Source organism: Convolutriloba macropyga, chromosome 13 (assembly GCF_964194025.1).
Source record: "Convolutriloba macropyga chromosome 13, txConMacr16.3, whole genome shotgun sequence".
Taxonomy (NCBI): domain Eukaryota; kingdom Metazoa; phylum Xenacoelomorpha; order Acoela; family Convolutidae; genus Convolutriloba; species Convolutriloba macropyga.
In genome coordinates, this window is record NC_134480.1 from 9,309,794 (window position 1) to 9,332,412 (window position 22,619).

The 22,619-nt window shown below is 33.8% G+C and overlaps 1 protein-coding gene and 1 non-coding gene across 2 annotated transcripts in view; one reads left to right on the forward strand and one right to left on the reverse strand.

The window, feature by feature from the left end:
• Window positions 1–22,619, reverse strand: part of LOC142352043 (dynein axonemal heavy chain 1-like) — a 234,705-nt gene that overhangs the window by 211,684 nt on the left and 402 nt on the right. Inside the window, 9 exon segments of the mRNA XM_075404390.1 lie at window positions 3,438–3,588; window positions 4,452–4,484; window positions 5,111–5,241; window positions 11,836–12,218; window positions 12,694–12,949; window positions 13,876–14,054; window positions 14,468–14,632; window positions 15,349–15,638; window positions 22,209–22,456. Of these exon segments, the coding sequence (XP_075260505.1) occupies window positions 3,438–3,588; window positions 4,452–4,484; window positions 5,111–5,241; window positions 11,836–12,218; window positions 12,694–12,949; window positions 13,876–14,054; window positions 14,468–14,632; window positions 15,349–15,638; window positions 22,209–22,456 (1,836 nt within the window).
• Trnal-aag (transfer RNA leucine (anticodon AAG)) lies at window positions 2,694–2,775 on the forward strand. Its single transcript has one exon. It is a non-coding gene; the product is annotated as a tRNA-Leu (tRNA).

Genomic DNA, 22,619 nt, shown 5'->3' on the forward strand with positions numbered 1-22,619 from the left:
CAACTAAGTGAAAAAACATAGCAGGACAAGTCCTGGAATACAATCCAAGTGATTGAATGAAAGACAGACCTAATGAACCTGACCAGCAGATCAATTGAACAATCCCAGCCAACAAGACAAAATCTCAAAAGTTGAGAAACTAAAAGAATCAAACAAACTAAACAAAAAAAAAACGATCATTGCTAAAACCCTTGAAGTTTTTAACTTGAAGGCCATATATGACTCATTTCAAAATTCTCATTAACTCACGCAAAAACCTTTAAATAGATGAATTTGCCACTAAAAGTAGATAAACAGGACAAATATGACAAATGCATCAAGAAACTGAGAAGAGAAAATTTAAAGCAAAATTCAAAAATTAGGGCTATAAAAAAGGTCAAAACATTTTTTTGACTTTGAATCCTGTTTTGTAAACCGTCTACAACATTTAAAAAGTTTTGTTGGCCAGTCAAGATAGTTAAACTCAGAGAATGACAAAAACATCAAAAAATTTGAAAATCGAAAACTTTAAATTGCAAGCCTTATTTAAAAATTCCCTACAAATGCAAAAATAAACAATTGGAAATTATTTTATTGCCCCTAGAAACTATGAAGTAACATACTAGCAAACCCTATAGGAGGTTCACTGGCCACTGAATAAAAATTTCAAAAATTCAAAGAAAAAATTGCAACTTTATCAAAAAAAATGGTAAAAGATATTAAAATGTTGAATACCATTGCATGGCCAAACAATATTTACAGTAAATTAGTAGCAAACCCTAGATGAGGCTTCTGGCCCCCTGGGGCTGGAAAACTTGAATAATGACAATATATGTCAGAAAATTTGAAAAAAAAAAACCAAGTTTGATTTTTAAAAAATTGGTAAAATTCATGAAGTTAAAATGTTTAAAACCACTTCATTACCACTAGAAACCATGCAACAACCTATTATTAAACCCCAGAGGAGCTTTTTTGACATCAAAGTCTGAAACAACTCAAAAAATGACAAAAATTTTTAAACAATTTTAAAAAATTAGTATAAATTACCGTGTTTATGTTTGGAGCAGCAATAGATATAGCGCTTAAAGTGGCCGTAAAAAGCAATTAAGTCTTGCAGAGGATCTTAATCAACTTTAATAAACCTCAATTTCAGACTGGTCTAACAAAAAAACCCAAAAAGTATTAAAAATTTCATTATTTTGGGCTCAAAAACTCCCAAAAATGTCCTTTTAACCTTGAATTACGGCCTTCGCAGTAGCTTCGCCCCGTTGAGTACTTGAGGGACTACTAAACGCGGGCCTCTAATGAAACTTGATGCCCGCTGAGCTTTACCTCTTTATCCCGTTTTGAAAGCTCAAAGTCATGAAAACAGGTGTGAAAACATCTTACAAAAATAAAAAAAACAGAGCACCAATACAATCCAATTCTTGGATTGTAAAAAATAGGGGCGCTATAATAACCGGTCCAGAAGCGGAGGCGGCTATTAATTAACTGTTCATAGCAGTGACACCATTTCTGTCATTTGCCGTGTCGCATTTTGTCTATTTCAGCCACTCACAATAAATGAAATTTTTACCTCTGGTGAGCTTTTCGGTCAATGACCATTTTACACAGTCACCTTTTGAGTAATTATTTTTTTTTGAAGCCCAGCTTTTTCGATCATTAACTTTTTTTCAGACGCATTTTTTTACTCAATGACCTCTTCAAATTCCCGTAACTGCGCCGCTCGAGAACTCTTAAACATGCTCTCCAACGGCTCATAAACATGCTCTTTGATAACTCCTAAACGTGCTCCCCCGCACATCCCATCCGCAAAGCGTCTCGGAATTTGAGTTTTAAATATTAGTAAGTAATCTTCATGCAGGTTATCATCTTGCAAAAACCGCGTTTCGATAGAAAAAATTATAAACCAAAAAAATTAAACGTAAATTTTAACTGCAAAATAGCAAAACCAAAGATGATCCGTTTTCACCTGGTCACAAAAATTACTACTGCTAGTCAAATTTTTCACCGACAAAGCACGTTTGAGCGAAACAGTTGAAAAGAATAAAGTTATCAAAACTAAATTAAGCTCATTATTAAGTACTCGCTATAACAAAGCGAACTGAAACAAATACTAGAAAAAAAATTCATCCATAAAACTTCAAAACTTTTGATCTTCAAAAACAGCCATTTAAACAAAATAGATTGATTCAAAAGATTGACGTCAATTTATTGTGCATTCCTTTACGCCTTTTGATGTACAAACAACCTCATTACAAACAACCAACACCAAAAATTGCATCAGGTTGAGAACTGCACCAGGATCCGGTTCCAAAATTTAAAAAGGGATTGGCACAAACGTTTGGAAAACTGTTTCTTAAAAGCAATCTAGGAAACGCTAACATTAGATAAAAAGTAGTCAGCAAAAAGTGGAGGCAACAAAAAAAAATTGGCTCTTTTCTGTTAATGCCCCCCCCCCCACCCCCCCCCCCCACCCCCACCTTTATAACCAGTCTACTAGGAGGGGTCAATAACAGAAAAGAGCCAAAACATTCAAGTTTGGGACCACTAATACACGAGAACCCCGATTTCAATTTACTCTAAAAAATACTCGATAGAGGTGGTATCCTGTGACTAAAAAATCAACATTTCGTTTATATAATCCCCCACTTCTTTGAAAAATTAGAACATTAATAACCACGCATGGTTATATAACCTGGCAGAATAAGAAAGGCAGGATGGCCGAGCGGTCTAAGGCGCTGCGTTAAGGCCGCAGTATCTTCGGATGCGTGGGTTCGAATCCCACTCCTGTCAAATTTTCGGTTCTCCTCAATCTTTTCCAGAATAGTCCAAAAAATGACATTCTGTACAGAGGTATAAGGGAGCTGGGCTTTTTTAATGTAAAAAATGACCATATCCATGATTGATATTTTAACAACCTTATTATGGTATATATAAATTAGAAATTAGCATCTTTTTTCGCTTGTGCGCCAAGCTTAGTGTGTGCATATAAATTGCACGGCATGGGTCATATGTTTACATAGTGATTTACAATGTAATGGCACGTGTTCTGTAATATGAGCGTGCAGAAAGTACGGGGTGGCGCATGGAAAATATCCAAAATTGTCCCACCTTTTATAATGCACCACAAACCGGATCTAGTCTGTTTCGCCCCCCTCCCTCAGTATTTTTTCTGACCCCCAGTTACAAATTATATGTTATATAGCACGTTACTATGCAAGAAAATAGCACGTGCTCCTGGGGGGCCATAAAAGATTTATGCTCACTAAGCTGGGGGGGGGGGGCAAACAGAATAGATCCCACAAACCATTAACACATTTGTTTGTTCACGCAACGCTATGAAACAAAGTTTCATTTTCGGTTCCTATTTGTGTCACTAGCTCCGTTAACAATTTTTTTAATTAATATTTCACTGGGAAAGGAAATAGTTCCAGAATAAGAAGTCGTTTATGAACCTTTTCCAATTGGGGCACAGTTTGTGTAGACTCAATAGCGGTGTCGAACAGTCCAACTAGCATGCTCTCAAAGTAGGGCAAGTTCACATTGTAGTGAGATCCTTCATGGTCCAGCACCAATTCCACGGAGAACAGCGGGTTCTTCTTTGGTCTGAAAGCACCCAATCAAAAGAGGTTTCAAAAATCACAGATTTGTTGACATCAAGGCACAGATTTGTTGACATCACGGTCTAAGGCGCTGCGTTTAGGCCGCAGTATCTTCGGATGCGTGGGTTCGAATCCCACTCCTGTCAAGTTTTGAAGAGGTGGATATATAGCACCCAAACACACCAAACTTTCACCCGCAATTCAAACACAATAAATCACAACTCGTGAATTACGAAGATTTTGCTTGTTCAATACAACTTTCGGATCTTTTCCGCTAGCTCAGAAAATTATGGTAGTAGACGCCTTTACAAAGCTCGTAGTTACTATAAACGTAATAAGAACAAGTTTCTGGTTAATGTTTACATTATATGCAGGGGGCGGGAGCGCTAGCGGATAAGATCCCAACTTTCCTGGGAATCATACAAGGTCAAATATGATTTTCTTGGCCCCATTCAAGAACTTTACTTAGAAATAAGATATAATTTGTATGACATCATATAGGATCCTTTTATGAAAGCCAGGAAATGTCTACCCGGGAAAAAATAAACGAGTCAATAAAAGCAAATTTAATACATTTTATAGCAAATTCGACACTTTATAGATTTGTTGTCAACCAAACATGGAAAAATTCCACTCCGTGCATTATCACAAGGTTTTTTTGGGGGTCTTTCCCATTATAGCCGCCCCATAATATTATAGCCCCCCCCACCCTATGATATTATAGCCCCCCATTATTGTATATTTACCATGATGGGGGGCATCTGACCACTAATCTGGGGGGGGGGGGGGGGTGCTATAAGGTCATCTGACCACTAAGCTGGGGGGGGGGGGGCTATTATAATGGGAAAGACCCGTTTTTTTACTTACTGTCCATTTTCGTCATAACCTTCTGATTCATTGCTGAGCAGGAAAAGTATCAGGTCGTAAATAGAACTCACCACAAGAAAAAAATCACTATTTGAATATTTTTTTGAAGGTGTAGTCTTACTTTCAGTATTGTTCTCACTCAGCGTTGATAAAAGTTTTGTAACTTTATTTTAAGCGTGGGCACCATGGTGATTTGTGGGCATAAGGCTGATAACAAGAAAACTTTGAGAATCAACTGAACTTAGAACTGATTTCAACCATGAGTTCCCCAACCAAGCATACCTTAAATTTATGATTTTATTCCTCAAAAAAAAAAAAATTAAGCGCACGTAAGTATCAATAACAGGTAGCGATAATATAGACTGAAATGCAAAAATGCAAAAATGTATTACGAATCAATCGACAATAATTAATTATGTTGAGTGATTGGTTTGCCCAAAAAGTTAGAGTTAAAAACTTATCAAAAAATTCAGCACTATTTTAACTCAGAAATAAAGTAACGTAAATTAAGCCGAATATTTCATCACCAGTTATAAAACGAAAAGGACCGATCGCTGTTTTCTTATTGCTAGCTATCCCGCTTCGACTACACAGAAACAAAAAAAATATGATTAATAATGAATTAATCATTTTGTCAGATAATTTTGATAATTATTTACCTGAAGGGTGACATGTGTAAAGCAGTAGTCCATTTGTACTCTTCGTTTAACTGAAGGGTTGCGTATGAGGCATCGATGATCATCTGGACAAAAGCGACCAGACTGTCTTGAACCAGAAAACGGAGAGAGTCCTGAAAACACGGAGCAAATAATACGACCTGTTCTTTTAACACAATCAAGTATACCAGTTAGAGAACACTTTTGTTTATTTTAATATTTACTTTGTCAATCACAGCTCACATAGCTAGTTTTTCAACTATTTTTATTAGAATCTATTTATTAGATCTATTTATCAGAATAATTTAAATGGAATACAGTGTGCATAATAAGACTATGTTTATGTTAAAATTGCCCCGCCTTGAAAATTTTTTGAAGAGAAAAACAAGTTTTAAATTCAAATTTCTTCAAATTTAGGGAGCAAGAATTCGTCAAATTTAATTTGCATTGTCAATTATTCATATTAAAGTCAAAGAAAATCCGATTGCAGTAGCTCTGAGCTCCGATTAACAGATATCTATTTCATTAAACTTGATATCATATAGCCTGCTGAATAAATTCAGTTGCTTGAAGATTTTTCCCAGATCGATGAACGCACGAACGCTTTCCTTTATGATAACGACCCTCGGCATGTAAACTTGTCAAACAAATACGCGTTTCAACGACTCCAAGAGGAGTATTGAAGAAGCCCCTTTTTCAATAACTTTTATTGGAGTGAATTTTAAAGCAGGAAATGAAAAACATGAAAAATTTTGAAGTGGTTTGGGTGCTGATCAAAATTGAAGAGTGGGGCGAAAAGAATAGTCTTTTTGTTCATACTGCTGCTTTTTTTGAGAGAGTGGGAAAAGAAATTGAGGTACGAAAAAATTTTTCTGTACGCGAGCGAAATTTTTTGTCCACGTTCGGCATTTTAAAACAACTTTCTCTTATTTTACTCCTGGTTTAGAAGTTTCATTATGATATTGTATTATTTTTAGAGTTGTTTTGTTGGTGGTTTGAGGGTTTCTGGTAATTAATATGAAATTTATATCAATTTGCAGATACCAATTGAGTACAGTTTTTTGGTATTAAACGTCTTTAGATACCAATTGAGTACAGTTTTTTGGTAATAAACGTTTTTAGATACCAATTGAGTACAGTTTTTTGGTATTAAACGTTTTTAGATACTAATTGTGTTTTTGGTATTAAACTTTTTTAGATACCAAGTGAGTACAGTTTTTTGGTATTAAACGTTTTTAGATACCAATTGAGTACAGTTTTTTTGGTATTAAACGTTTTCAGATACCAATTGAGTACAGTTTTTTTGGTATTAAACGATTTTAGATACCAATTGAGTACAGTTTTTTTGGTATTAAACGTTTTCAGATACCAGTTGAGTACAGTTTTTTTGGTATTAAACGTTTTTAGATACCAATTGAGTACAGTTTTTTGGTATTAAACGTTTTTAGATACCAACTGAGTACAGTTTTTTTTGGTATTAAACGTTTTTAGATACCAATTGAGTACAGTTTTTTGGTAGTAAACGTTTTTAGATACCAATTGAGTACAGTTTTCTTGGTATTAAACGTTTTTAGATACCAATTGAGTACAGTTTTTTGGTATTAAACGTTTTTAGATACCAACTGAGTACAGTTTTTTTTGGTATTAAACGTTTTTAGATACCAATTGAGTACAGTTTTTTGGTATTAAACGTTTTTAGATACCAATTGAGTACAGTTTTCTTGGTATTAAACGTTTTTAGATACCAATTGAGTACAGTTTTTTGGTATTAAACGTCTTTAGATACCAATTGAGTACAGTTTTTTGGTAATAAACGTTTTTAGATACCAATTGAGTACAGTTTTTTGGTAGTAAACGTTTTTAGATACCAATTGAGTACAGTTTTCTTGGTATTAAACGTTTTTAGATACCAATTGAGTACACTTTTTTGGTATTAAACGTTTTTAGATACCAACTGAGTACAGTTTTTTTTGGTATTAAACGTTTTTAGATACCAATTGAGTACAGTTTTTTGGTATTAAACGTTTTTAGATACCAATTGAGTACAGTTTTTTGGTATTAAACGTCTTTAGATACCAATTGAGTACAGTTTTTTGGTAATAAACGTTTTTAGATACCAATTGAGTACAGTTTTTTGGTATTAAACGTATTTAGATAATAATTGTGTTTTTGGTATTAAACTTTTTTAGATACCAAGTGAGTACAGTTTTTTGGTATTAAACGTTTTTAGATACCAATTGAGTACAGTTTTTTTTGGTATTAAACGTTTTCAGATACCAATTGAGTACAGTTTTTTTGGTATTAAACGATTTTAGATACCAATTGAGTACAGTTTTTTTGGTATTAAACGTTTTCAGATACCAGTTGAGTACAGTTTTTTTGGTATTAAACGTTTTTAGATACCAATTGAGTACAGTTTTTTGGTATTAAACGTTTTTAGATACCAACTGAGTACAGTTTTTTTTGGTATTAAACGTTTTTAGATACCAATTGAGTACAGTTTTTTGGTATTAAACGTTTTTAGATACCAATTGAGTACAGTTTTCTTGGTATTAAACGTTTTTAGATACCAATTGAGTACAATTTTTTGGTATTAAACGTTTTTAGATACCAACTGAGTACAGTTTTTTTTGGTATTAAACGTTTTTAGATACCAATTGAGTACAGTTTTTTGGTATTAAACGTTTTTAGATACCAATTGAGTACAGTTTTTTGGTATTAAACGTTTTTAGATACGAATTGAGTACAGTTTTCTTGGTATTAAACGTTTTTAGATACCAATTGAAAACAGTTTTCTTGGTATTAAACGTTTTTAGATACCAATTGAGTACAGTTTTTTGGTATTAAACGTTTTTAGATACCAATTGATTACAGTTTTTTGGTATTAAACGTTTTTAGATACCAATTGAGTACAGTTTTTTTGATATTAAACGTTTTTAGATACCAATTGAGTACAATTTTTTTTGGTATTAAACGTTTTTTGTTGAGAAAAAATGACAAAACTGAAAAATTTTAAACAATTTTTCTTAATTTTTTTTAAAAAAAATTTCCATTTTTTTCAAACCTTAGAAAAGTTTCTGAGCCTATTATTACTTGCCTGTTGTTTTGCGATCATTTCAATACTATATTTGCTCTGTGGACTTTTTTTGCTCTATGTGCTCTCGTAAATCAGAAAATTCATACTTTTTCTAGATTTTTTTAAATGTTTTTTGTACTCTCCAAGTTTCTATAGCATTTGGGGATGTCTATGGATCAAGTTAGTTGTTTCTGCTAGCTTTTGATTGTTTTGATTGTAAATTTGAGTTGTTTTGGTAAAGACAATTGAGTAATTTTAAGAAAAATTGGGTGGATTTTGGTGTATTCTTTGCGTATCTTTGCTAATTTCTTCTGATTTTGTACTTTTCGATTCTTTTTACCGTTCAACCTTTTATTCAGTGTTTTTCTAGAGGTGTTGGTGGAAGTGAGTAGAAGCCAGACAGCGCACTTTTTAATGAAAAATAATGCAAATTTCTAACTTTTTCGTTCTTCGCTTTTTTATTGTATAAATCGGCAACGTGGATAGCGCAAGCTTGGCAACAAGTAGTAGTAGAATTTTGTGATCAACGAGTGAACGATTTAGTGAGTGAGTGATTCTGTGACACAGTAGGGAATGTGAATGAGTGCGGGTTTGAGCTAGCGGGAATATGAGAATTTTAAACTAAAAATGAACACTTTAACAGCTCCAATCTAATTTCACTTAGCTCCAAATTTATAAGTAACAAGACGACTCGGTGATGTGCGATCGAACATAAGGTTCCGACCCCGCTCATCCACAATTTTGGCTTGATTATCTACCAAATGAGGAACATAGAAAAACCCAAAAATTCAAGTATTTTAAAAAAAAATTGGTGTATGAACAAAAAGAAAGTCTCCAAAGCAAATAACTAAGGTGGAGTAAAAATGGCGCTTTAGATTAATGAGATGTGCAAATATTAAGAAAGCGAGTCAAGACGAACAGCAAAATCAAACAACAGCAACAACAAAAATTAATTACATCAAAAACTTCATGTCCGTTTTAAAAAACAAAACTTAATAACAAAGTCGATATACCGTCAGATAAAACTGATAATAAACAAAATAACTTGTAATTCACCAGAAAAGATAAGGGAGTAGTCAATAAAAAGGCTTGGTAACAAATAGACAATAAAGAACAAAAACAGTAAAGTTGAAAAATTCGCTTATTTTTTTTTAAAACAATTAATTTCGAAATAATGAAAACGCTTAGAAATCAAATAAAATATCCCATAGGTGTACGATTACCAATTCTTCCATAGAAGGAAATAAGAGCTGCCGGTATTCAATTTTTTACGCGGTTACAAAAAGAACATATAGACAACAAACAAAAAATTAAATAAAACTTGGCAGAAAACGCTTTCGAAACCGTAAAGCCAAACTATGGCCATCAAAATGTGTTCAATTGCACTTTCTGCAACCAGCGGTAATGTATTATGTGACCTCCCATTAATGAAGCGAGGTAACAAGAAGACAAAAATGGAAAACAAAAAGCAAAAATAAGTAACACTTTAATTTTTTTTCAAAAAAAAATTTCCAAAGACATGAACGCCATTAAGTAGAATAAAAAATTAATTAGGTTCGTATATTCCTCCAAAAGAAGCACATGAGAATTGTAATTATCTAGAATATGTCTTATGTCAACAAAAGAACGTCAAATATGACAAAAATCAAAAATTAATTTACTTTTTTCGTGTCGAAGCCAGAAAAGTCAACAAATTCTTTAAAAACATTATATTGTGTGACATTTCAAAACCTTCCTTTGACAGCAATAATGTCATAATTGGCCTGAAATTAACGAGACTAGATAGCAACCAGACAACAAAAGGAACAAAATTGCGAAGTTAAAAAGTGTTTTCTTTTTAATTTGGAAAACAGTAGTTTTCAGAGTCATGAAAGCTATCAGCTATCAACTAAAATCAGAATATCGTTTCATCTATTCCTTCATGAAAATGCAATGAAACCGGGTCATTGTACAAAAAAAATTCATACGACTAAAAAGAGAAAGTAAAAACGGCAGTTAAAGACAATGTTAAAAAATCAATTAAATTTTTCGAGAAAGTAGTGTCGAAGCCGTTAAAATCGTAACCTATATCTTCAAGCATTTTATTAATATCAATTGTGCCTTATTTATAAAGCCAATAATGTGATATATGAATTGTTAATAACGTGATAATGTGACAAAACTAGAAAACGTGAAAAATGTGCAAAATAACTAAAAATTAAGAAAATTTGAAATCTAGTTGTATCAAAGCCAGTAGCCATAACTTAAGGCGTAAAACCGCAATAAAGATTGAATTTGATTTCAATAGAAAGAAGAAGCATTCTTTCTTTGCGGGCAATAAGCTACAAGTTGTGCAAAGAAAGAGAAAAATAGAGGCAAAAGTTCAATAGGTCATTATTTATTTGAAAATCAAATACTTTTAAAAGTCAAAACGACCATAAGCTTTCAAGTAATCAACCAGATACAATATTGTGGAGCTAATTAGGAACCCAATTGGAACTATCATTAGTGAGCGTTTTGTTGAAATGTTCTGTTACTTAATTATTGTAGAAGAGACCGAATTTTTTTTATAAAAAAGACCGACTGTTTACAATCCGAATTATTTTTGGATTATACCAGTCCAAGATTGGTCCAAAACTAGCCCTGCTAATGCTGTTTGTTCTTTAAGAACACTTAATTATGCAAATGTTATAGATATTGCTTTTTGTTAGTTAAAAACTCAAAAATAGATGCTGCGTGTTTGATAATCAACGAATAAACTTAGCAAAAAACGGCGAAGTTTTAATTACAGAGCACTCTCAAGGGAATTTGAAGAAAAAAAGCCCCCTTTTGAGTCTACAAAAATTGTGTTAGTGGTGCTTGGGTGTGTGCTTCCTGCAAATTTAATCAAAATGGACAAAAGAAACTTATTTCGTGCTGTTTTTCAAGAAAAAGTCTTAACTTTGAAATATTTAGCCAGAATTTTTGACAAAAAAAATTAAAAATTGCCTTCAATATTCTTGTGATTTTTTTGTTTTTACAAATAAAAATCAACCACACTTTAAAAAAAAATTCACAAATTTTAGCAAAATTGGCGAAGTTTTATTCAAAAATTCCGGAAAAAGTGAATAAAATCTCGCCGGAATTCACACTATTTTCTCAAAATTTAAACCTCGATAACTCCCTGTAAAAAACGAAAATTAAAAAAATCTTTTTAATTCCATATTCTACGCTGGACAAGCTTTCTAATGATACCAGTCTCAACTCTCTACGATGAATATATCGATCGGCCAAAATTGACTGAACAAACGGAACAAAAAAAACCCGTTTGAGTATATAGTTCCTTCCCCCTCAAGAGGGATCGGAACAAAAAGTTTTGAATTCTTACTAAAGGAAGAATCAAATTGATTGTTGCAATTCATGACTACGGTCTACATTATATATTTTCTTCCAAAATACCATGCAAAAAACGCCTTTCCGTGGCATATGCTAAGAAAATTGTTTCATTAAACAGATATGAACTTAAAGCGCTGCTATACACTTAATATCAGAAAGAAAAGAAAATTCATTTTAGCCTATTTTGAATAAATTAAACCAATTTTCCTATTTTTGACGCATTTTTTTTACTATTTTAAACTCAACTTCTCGCATTTCAAAGAAAATCAACTTTTTCAAAACAAAAAACATAACTTGCCTGCATGCAGAATTTTACCATCTCCATAAATTTCTTCAGCTTCGAAATCTGATAAACCTCCCAGTTCGTCTCGTACAAATTGAACCAGCCACGACCTACTTCTCGCAAAGCAGCTCTAATCTCATTGGTCAACGAACTCTTCCACTGATCTCGTAGAAACAGAGACACAGTTGACGTCATTTGGCTTTGAGTTTGAACAAATTCCTCGACTTTCATCTGTTTCAAAATCGGAATGTGAAATAGGGATTTAGCTGAGACCTCGTTACATTCGGCTCGTACTTTCATTATTGCGGCGATTGCCTCGGTTCGGGTCAAAATGGATTCGAACGTGAAGGCGTCGAACTTTGAGGGGAAATCAATTTCAGGGACGTCTGGGTGCCGACCTGTAACAAACCCAATTTCAGAACTCACTAGCTGGGCGGAATGAGCGAGCTGAGTCGAAACAATCTTTGTTATCTCTACTCTTAAATTCTCGACCAATTTGCTTAACAAATTTGAGTTGTGAAACTTATTCTATCAGGTTTAAAAATCAATCTTTTTTAGTGTCCATGTTCAAATTTATTAAAAACTCGATAATGCCCCCCAGGTTAGTGGCCATATAACGTATACCCGCCATCATAGTTAACATATAATGATGGGGGCTATAATTTCGTGGGGGATAACGAGAAACACCCCAAATTTCTATAACCAATCTTGCTGAAATTTTGTTATTAAGCCTTGCGTCTTGATATACATTTGAATATATAACGAGCTTGTACATACATATATCACCTTTTGTTGGCCTTTTCTTAGCTCAAGCTTTTCTTATGCAATTTTTTGTCTTTTTTATTCTGCCCATCCCCAGTGCCACTCTCTTACCTTTGACGAGCGGTATCTGCATTTTGTCCATTTGGTCTTTTGGCAATCTGATGTACGGGTAGGTAGCAGAGTTCTTCGCCACAATCTTGTCGAAAATGAGTCTGTTCAGAGTTCGAGTGAAGTCGATGTTGATCTCTCTTCTGAGAGAGGGCAGAACAGAATGGAGTTCTGAGTTCTGTTCTAGAGTGGCCTGTTTTGAAAAGCAGGATGTCTCCATTGCAAATTTACACATTCGGCTAAATGAGTCGTCGTCCAGCTGAAACAACAAACAATCAATCACAACGCAACAGATATATTTTCCGATGAAAAACTATGAAAAAAAAACATGTTCAGTATATTTTCAGAGAAACGTATCTATGATACAAATACTGCAGATAATGAGGTAGCAATATACTGTTAGCATACACTGATACATTACTGATCACATGATATACTATTGGATTATAATGTTTCATTGTTGATATGCTGAGACTGGGATCCGGGAAGACATAACAGCGGGATAGAAATTTTAAGACGGTTTCAAGAACTGCAATGTTAAGTTAATATCGTGCATAACTTGCTTTCAATTGCAATTTCAAAACTCTATTTTTTCAATAAATTTAACATCTATCAGTTTAATGGAGCTCTAATAAGTCATAAAAATTGCATTTGGCAATTATAAAAGCAAAAATGAGATTAAGCTGCCACTATAAGTTGCCTTGGTCATATTTTGAACCTATTTCTATAAACATCTATACAAAAAATCGAACGTATTAAATATTAATAATCACACACATAATATTAAACTATATGTAATGATTATGATGATTATTAAGGCTTAGTCACTTTTTTGCTCTAAAAAGTCGATGTGGGGGTCATTTCTCTACCTTAAACTACAAAGTCGAAAAAAAACTGTGAAGATCAAGTAAAAGTCTTTTCATTACCCTGGTAGCCATTCCTTAGCAGTCATACAAGGATCTTATAGGATGCCACACAATTAATAACGCATTTCCTGATAAGATCCTTGCTTGACTTCAAAGAAATCATACATGATGATTGTATGAAACCAAAGAAATAAATGACCGTTGTAACATTTTGTTGAGAAAAACATATAAGAAGGCTTAATTCTGTTAATCTCATAACTTTAAGCTACCAGATTTGTCGACTGATAGCTTTTTCATACCCTCTAATTTTCAAACTTACATCTGTGACCCCGTCCATAGGCATACAGTCCAAGTAGAGGTGGTACCTCAAGTGGGCCTCAGTTTGGTGTCTCTCGTCAAAAGCCTCCTTGACCCTGTGGGCAAATACTTGAGGGTCTTCGCTCTCAAACATCAACTGGATCCTGGGAACCCAATACTGGGAGGGTATAAGCGTGACTGCTGAAAAAAAAATAAAATGATTCCTGTGTTGTTGAGTTTTATTTTAATTAACTTGCATGAACAAAGTGGTCTGCTTGATCTGTGTAATGTGTGTTAATATAATTCATTTAATTCAATTTTATTGAGGCTACATCTCTTTGACAGTCAATTGGGGTTTTTTCCTATATAATTTTGGGTGTTTTTTTTTCCGAGGATTTTTTTCCGAAACTGAACTTTTTATATGTGTAAAAAGTAAAGGGTCTTTCCCCCATTAGAGACCCCTCCCCCAGCTTAGTGGCTTCCCATTACCATTCAGTGTAATGGGGGCTATAATTTCGTTACGGGGGGGGGGGGCTAAAATGGGAAAGTACCGAATCAAAAAACATCAATTTTGATATTCATTCATTCTGAGGCAGCAGTTGTTAATTTCTTACTCTCGGTTGTAGTCGTGGACATGTCATTGAGAGGGTGCCCACTTTCAGAGACTATTTTGCCCTTCGAGTTCACTTTCTGTACCAGATAGAGAGATTCTCCCTCGTCGTATGAGAGCACACCCACTTCGTACCAGTCATAGTCCAGGGAAGGGTCTTTCGGGTCCACTAAGAAAAAAAACAGTTTTAACCCAGACTCATAAAGAAGTAAGTCATCACGTTAATTTAATAGGTTGATCAGAGATTAGGCGTCAGAAATCTTTATAAGCCAAGCATTGCTTTCTGTCATCCGTTATCAATGACTTGTTTTTTCATAACCACCCAATGACTGCAATACAAATATTTGGTTCAGTTATGAATTCGGTCTTTGATTATTTTTGAACAAATTACTTCCATAAACTAAAAAAAATAAACGGGATAGATTCTGTTTCGATTTGGTCGCCTACCATAGTACCCCTCCCCTCCTCCTCCTTTTCACAATTTTAAATTATCCAGCAAGATTCGTGTGAGCGGAATACAACAATCAAAACCCAATTTTAGATTCAACTAATACAATAGGAACGAATTTCATTTAGGTAGTGATAACCTAACTTCTCTAAACTCATATACAAAAGTATATCAATCTGTGTATCATTTTTTTCTACCTGTATTTCACATGAAATGAAAACATTATTTTAAAATGGTGCAATATTGTTTATAAGAATTTGAAAATCGAAAAACTTCACTGGCAATTTTGATTTAAAAGTAGACAAATATTTTTTGGGTACAAATATAACTTGTCGCTCCTACTCTGTAACATAATTTTCCGTAATTTGAAAACAAAAATTATTTCAAATTCTGCACGGAAATAGAAATACACTGCAAATATTTTGAAATTGGCTAACATTTTGGAATTTCATCTTTCTGGGGCAACAAACACAGAGCAGGAACTGGCTTATGACTCCCCTTGGTGTCAAGTCCACTTTCAATCCACTCAGTCGGAGTTCTCGAATCGTATTCGGTGTTATCGAATATATGAAGAGGGAGAAATATGGGGAATGGGTTCTCAGGGTCCGACTGCATGCCTCGGGCAAACTCGTTAGGGTTCACTCGCTTCGGCATTAGTTTCTTTGTGTCAATTTGTAACTCTTGCAAGAGTTCAGGCAGTGAAGAAGCGTTGTACTTTCTCTTTTTCCTGCAAATTTAATTAAAATGACATTGCAGTTACTGTTAAGAAAAAGTCAAAATTTACAACTTACTATTACTTTTTACTGTTTCCCAAGAATCTGTGTCAGATATACTATATACGTTTTTGATCACACGACAATTTAACGATAGTCAAAATATTCTATGTGCCAAAATACAAACCGCCCTAATATCCAATTAACTTGATCTTATGGTAAAAAAAACCATTCACATTAGCAGTTTGTTTACAAAAAAGTTGTTGTCATAATTTCGCTTGTGACAGTTTCATATTAAGTTCCTAAGGCCGCTGAGTCATGGCATGTTCAAATGAATTAGTCTTACATCTGAAACTTGGCAGATATTATGCTCTGCCACTATTACGCTAAATAATTTTTTCTTTGATAAATTTAACAATATAATTACAACGGGGTAAACTTCAAGTTTTTTTGGCACATTGGGTTTTTGACATTGCGTAGTTTTTCTGACACCTCAATTTTGGCTCAAGGAACAAGGAAAATTCTTAATGTTCATGTGCACGTAAAGATCAAAGCCATGGAATTCATAACCTGTTATCAAATTTTCCATAAAAAACGTGTCCGAACAAATTTTGTGGTACAACCAAATTTTTCCAAATTTCAGTGCGTCGAAATTTCTATTTTTGGCCATAGACCACCAAAATATATTTAAAATTTTTAAGTTAAAAACGCAATCAAAATGCTGATATGTTAAAAATTCATAATTGCGAAAACTAGCGGCAAGTCGAAGAGTATCCTGAATTGATCTTCGACAATTTATCAACTGTAATTTAGCATAAAAAATGAACTACCATGAAACATTTTAAGTCAAAACTTTTCCAATTTCTGATGAAATCAAATTAAAATTTCAATGAATAGCTCGCGTAAACCACAAAAAAAAAGAAAATCATTGCTCACAGAACAGAACATGATATTAAACGTCGACGTCATTAAAGCAAGAGCGTCAAAAACCAAAATAAGACACAAAAGCAGACAAAATGACAATAAATGGAACGAACAAATCAAAAAAGATCGCAAAAACATTACACATGCCATAATAAGGTCACAAACATTTGTAATTCTCAAAAAATTTTCTCAATTTTTTGTCACATTTTATAGAAAAAATGCTCTTGCAAACTTTATTTAATTGCAATTGAAAACGCTACGGAAAATTTAAATTAAATTAAGCTGTCATTAAGCGCAACGAAACAATACAGTTAGCCAAAAATAGCTAAAATGGTGTCCGTAATATTAGCCGACGTGAAAATTCGCCGAAAAAGTCAAAAGAAGGAAAATTAGAAGAACTAATTGCATGAGATAATAGCGGTAAGCAAACATAAACGGGACACGCAATTATCTAACTCGCTTACACATGAAAACAACACATTTGGCCATGCCTTGCGGGCCACGGCCATGCCTCAGCGGCCTATGGGACTTTATATGAATCTATCACAACCGAACAAAATACCACGACCGAACTTGTTATTCTCACAATAACATTTGCGCGTTCTCAAATCTGATTGGTTAATATCTCCTTTTCGGCTAATAATCGATTCGGCTAATATTCACGGCACCAGCTAAAATAGCCAGAAAAATCGGCAAAACCGACGAAAAATCTTCAAATTAGCGTAGAACTTCCTTTATTTGCCAAAAAATTTGAAACACTATCACAAAAAAACTGACTATTGTTAATTTAGTATATAAAAGTCTTTAGACTTTATTCTATATTAACCTTTACACAACATAACAAACTAAACAAAAAACAGCTTGAAAACGCCAAATGTCAACAACAAATTGCTCGCTCACAGAAAATGTTTTTATAGCTACAGTTCTTGCTCAGCTGAAACAGAAAGTATGATTGACATAACAACTCTCGCTTTTCCGCTTTTCGAACCTATTTACCGAAACAATTGTTTCAAACTTTAATTACGCCTCGATTTTCAGATTTTTGTTTGCTCACTTATCAAACAACACAAAAACCATAACGCCTCTTCGAGTCCTAGACATTGACCAACTTCTCCATTTTAAACAATTCAATGCAAGATGCAGTAAATTCGAGAATCTATTAAAAATAAAAAATACAAAAAATTTAGTTGACAATGCATCATCAATATTTAACCGCAGAAAAAAAACTTTTACAATTTTTGTTGGTTGAGACTAATTTTAAAGAAATTTTAATAATTTTGTTTAAAAAACAGCTTTCTTTTTCCATACAGCCCGCTTTTCATACAGTTTTTCTACTTCTTTATGATGATATGTATATAAAAATTAATGGGTAGTGCCATCTTTTATAGGGCTATAAAATTAATTATCCGTACAAAAACAAGTATTAATTTAATCACGTACGATTGAAAGTTCAACTTTCTTCATAGGAAAAACAGTCCCAAACTCTCCCACTCATAAAGTCAGAATGTCAAACCAGCATTAGTAATGAGTAAAGGTTTAACTTTAACTTTGCAGGTAATACACGATCAAATCCAGTAAAATTTTTTTAAGGTTTTGGAACAAAATGTGTCATTAAACGAAATGTAATGGACAAAGATAATTACAAAAACATCCAAAAAGACGAAAGAGAGTGAAAAAAAATTAAAGCTTTTTCTTAATTTTCAAATTGCTTCCGTTCTCAGAGAGAAAACAATAGTGAGCTCCCAAAATATTACAAGGAATTTGCAATATTTTACACCTGTTCTAAGCCTATTCTTTATTTGTGGGTAATTTGAAAAGCAGAAAGTAGAAACAGAGCACGAATAAAATTTAAAAAAATTTATGGCAACTTTCAAGGCCGTACAAAAACGATTGCTATTACTTTAAAATAAATCACCGAACCCACCGCTCAAAGCTATCAAAGATAGCTACCATAGCGGTGTGATATTTACGAATCAAACATTAAATTTTTCCAAAAAACTAAATAATATAAAATTATAAGATTTTAAATTATTTTTATAGAATCAATAAAAAGCAGTTTTCCAATTTGTAACTATGTGATCAGTTACGCATATAATATAATAAAAAAATCATTAATTCCTAGGTAACAAAAATGCAAAACTACAATTTTGAAAACTTTTCACATTTACCAAAGTTTCCGATATGTGTTTACATATATAGTTTTCTATCTCTTCCTCAATTGGTAGAATATTAAATCAAATAAAATTATATATATATATATATATATACATATATATATATATATATATATATATATATATATATTTACTGAATACTGTATCACCAATTTGTACTTTGCTTCATTTTTATTCGCAATTAAAAATGGTTAAGTTAATCGTGGGCATAGGTGATGAAACATAACAAAAGCAACATAAGCGAAAAAACATGAATTCTTTCAGAAGTCGTCCGAGGAAAACGTAACAACTGTCCACGGTTTTGAGCGTAAAGTAGCCTAAACTTTATTGCTCGCATATTATTACCAATTTTTAACTGTCAGAAATGTCAACACAAGCATATAACCCTAATCTTAAAAACATGATCGTGGATAGGAAAACCAACTCGGCTAAGTTTAGCCAAGCAAATGCCCTTCTGCTACTTAATGATGATTGAGAGAGAACACAAGTTTTGTTTACCAAAACTTTTTTTTTTAAAAGTTGAGGAAATCCGACACAAAAAAATTACATCTGTTCTTCTTTTTTCGCCTTTTGAAAATAATATTTCGTACTGCACTACGAGCCCGATAAAACAGAAGCTTCACCCAATATAGGATTTACGAAATAAAGAGCAGAGAAGACAGATTCTTTCCTGAAAACACAAGAGAACTTCATCTTTTCATGATTTGCGCATTCAAAACTCAATTAACCAAATTAAAATTTTAACATAGAAAGGTAAATTAAGAAATGCCCCTCCCCAACACTGGGCGAATATTGGCTGGTCCGAGGCCCTCCCAACACTTGCTATTAATAAAGCATTTCGTATTGTTTAAATCTATCAATAAAATTAAAAGTTATACAAATATCAGCTGAGAAAGTAAAACAAAAGACAGACCGCAATAGAAAACAAGCAACTAATGACGAAAGTAAATGAGTCAAACTAGCAGCCTCCCTTCTTCAACCACATCTCCCAGTGAAACATCAACAATTTCGCGCCGCCTAAGCGTCCTTGACCCACGAATGCAGAGGATGGAACACTTTAGGAGAGCAAAGCTGATTTTTGTCCTTAGATATGATATGATATCAACGCAGCTGTCCTCTTTCCGCTCATAGCTATGATGCCAGTTACTTCGGCGCTTTTGAGGTTGATGGGCCAGCTCCAACAGTTCACGCGAAGATAAGCGGACAAAATGTTCCTTTCTCAACCTCATTTATTCTTTGTTCATATTTGTTCTTTCTAATAGATTCATGGTACTTGTAGGCTTAGTTACTGCTTTCAGGGCAACTTTCAGCTATAACGAAGGGAAATGCCAATACGAAACCCGCTTTTCGTTACATCAAAGTGATATCGCTTCAAGGGCATAGCGTTCAACTAGCTTGATGCTCCCTCTTCACTAGCTAAGTCAAGTGAGCGAATCTCGTTCTTATTCAATTCGTCTCTTCTGATTTGATATTAAGCTCTTTCTCCTTTATATTTCACGCTGAAATCATTTATATCATTTGCTGTTGCTTTAGCTTCTAGCAGAGATAGAGATAAGGGACTTGACAGAAGAACTGATTGTTCATATTCCTTAAAACAGTCTTCAGGTTTAAAGATGTTCAGGTCACTCTCCCTTATCGGCAACGAAAAGATATTCCGGTATTTTTGATTAGTTAATAGCTCATTGTTGATTGATTTCTCACATTATTGTAATAGGTCTTCAATACTATGTGTTGTACAAGCTATGAATGTCAATTTATGCTGAACCGATGAAGTGAACGATTTACAAACATTTTGAGGTTAAACATTGGCATAAACGGACAGCTTTTTTAACAACAACTTCTGCTGTTTTAGTCATTTTTCTAAAAACTTCTTTTCTGCATTGTCAGAACCTATTACACTACCGAGTACTCTACAATTTCCACTTCGTTGTTATCAAAAATCTGCTAAGTTTTTTAAAAAGATGGTTTTTGGTAATGATGAGGCAATTGATAAAATGGTAAGCGAAAGCCGAATCAGGTTTTTTCAATGAGTCAAAAAGCTTTCTCAAGTTATCAAGAGAGCCAACAGCGTTGCCATTGGGTTGCAAATTCCTGAGAGTAATGTTTGTTTGTTAACAAACAAACTTGATGGTTCACGATATGAATTACATATGGAATGATAGAGAGAATGGTATAATTTCCTTGATGTTTCGTAAGGCAAGATCACGATTGAGACCATTGAAAGCGTTTTTTCGTCGATATGCAAGATCTACCGCTGATCTGTGTTTTAAAAGCATCCCTCAATGAATGAATTGCATGTTCAACTCCACCCTTTTGACCCATACATAGTTGCCGATCACCACCTAAAATCATAAGGACGGTTTCCATACATTTGACAAGAGCGCTTCCAAAAAATCGTCTGAGGTTTTCCCCAATTCCTATCGGTCGTACACCGGAGCATTTATCAAGAGCTATCAACCAACATGAATTATACGGAAGAAGGAAAGTCAAATGAGACGTAGCTATGCGTATTGCTAGTTTAGCAATCGTTTTGTATAGATCCGTTAAGACAACTTAGAGGGTGTCAGAAGCCTTCGCCATTCGTTGGCATCCGGCCATGGCTTCCATGCGTCTTCATGGCAGACTTTCTAACCATTGAGGCATTGAGTTTTTCAAATATAGATTGATGATTTGGTAAAGTTTTTGGATGTTCATTGCTCACTAGATAATTCAAATTTGCTTTGCATAGTTCCGGATATTTCTCGCGTAAGACATCAAGGACAGTTTTCTTGTCAACTTTGTCATTTAGAGAAAGAACACCATTTTTCGCTTCTTCTGTAAGGCTTCGAATGGCTTTGGAAATTTCTCCTGTTGACATGCACTTATCAAATTCTTTGTATTCATCAACAAATCGTTTTGCTTTAGTTCTGCTCATACGTTCCTGGAAAGCTTTTGCTTCCAGAAACAGGGAATCTATGTCCCACTTTATCCATTGATCTAACCTTCTTGCAATGGTTTTCTTATTTGAGGCGTCATTCTCCGTTCTTGTTTCTACTATGACTTAACCATAGTAAATATCTCTTTTAGTCAATTTGGAGTTTCATATGACAGAACGAGCGCAAACTTGATCAATCAACGTTGAAATGAAAAAAAAACTATATTAAAAAAACTCCAAGAAAAGTTGAAAAGATCACGAATTTCGTCAATTTTATTTCTGCATAAAATGAAGATAACACAAATATCGCACTTTAGAGCTAATAAATAATTCAATATTAAAATCGACTGCACTTAACGCAATTTTTGCCGTGTATTGAATTGAATCAAAAACCTCAATACAAAGACGGCAAATTAACAGAACTTCCATCCATCTTTTGTTATTTTGTCTGAATTTTTCATTAAATTGTAGGCTTCTGTGCGGACACAAAACTGTCTGTGAAAACAATGCTGGCACCGGCAAATCGAAAACCAAAAGGATAACAAAGCATGGAAAATATATATATCACCAACCTTTCAATTTCAACTTTTCTGGGGCACTTCCCCGGCAACACGTAGAAGGGAACTTGAACTTTGGGCTTATAGCTTCCCTCCGTGAAATCAGAATCTCTGAATACTTGGGTCGTCCTTTTGGGGCGGCTCTGCGCCAGCTTTTCATTTATGTCCCCAACAGGTTTGAATGAAGAAGCCATAGGCGTGTGCTTTTCGGTTCCAACTTCACTCTGCAAGGGTTGTAACCTTCTTGCACCATGACTCAAGCCCTAGAACGAAGGATAGACTCTAGTTCGGTTTTCACGCGTCATCTGACGTAAAAACAACATAAATGTTAATACAACAATCATAGTAGACGTAGGCGGACCTAATTTTACAGATAATTGCTAAGAATCAGACGAAATCAAAAATGATTAATTAGATAAACTTCCC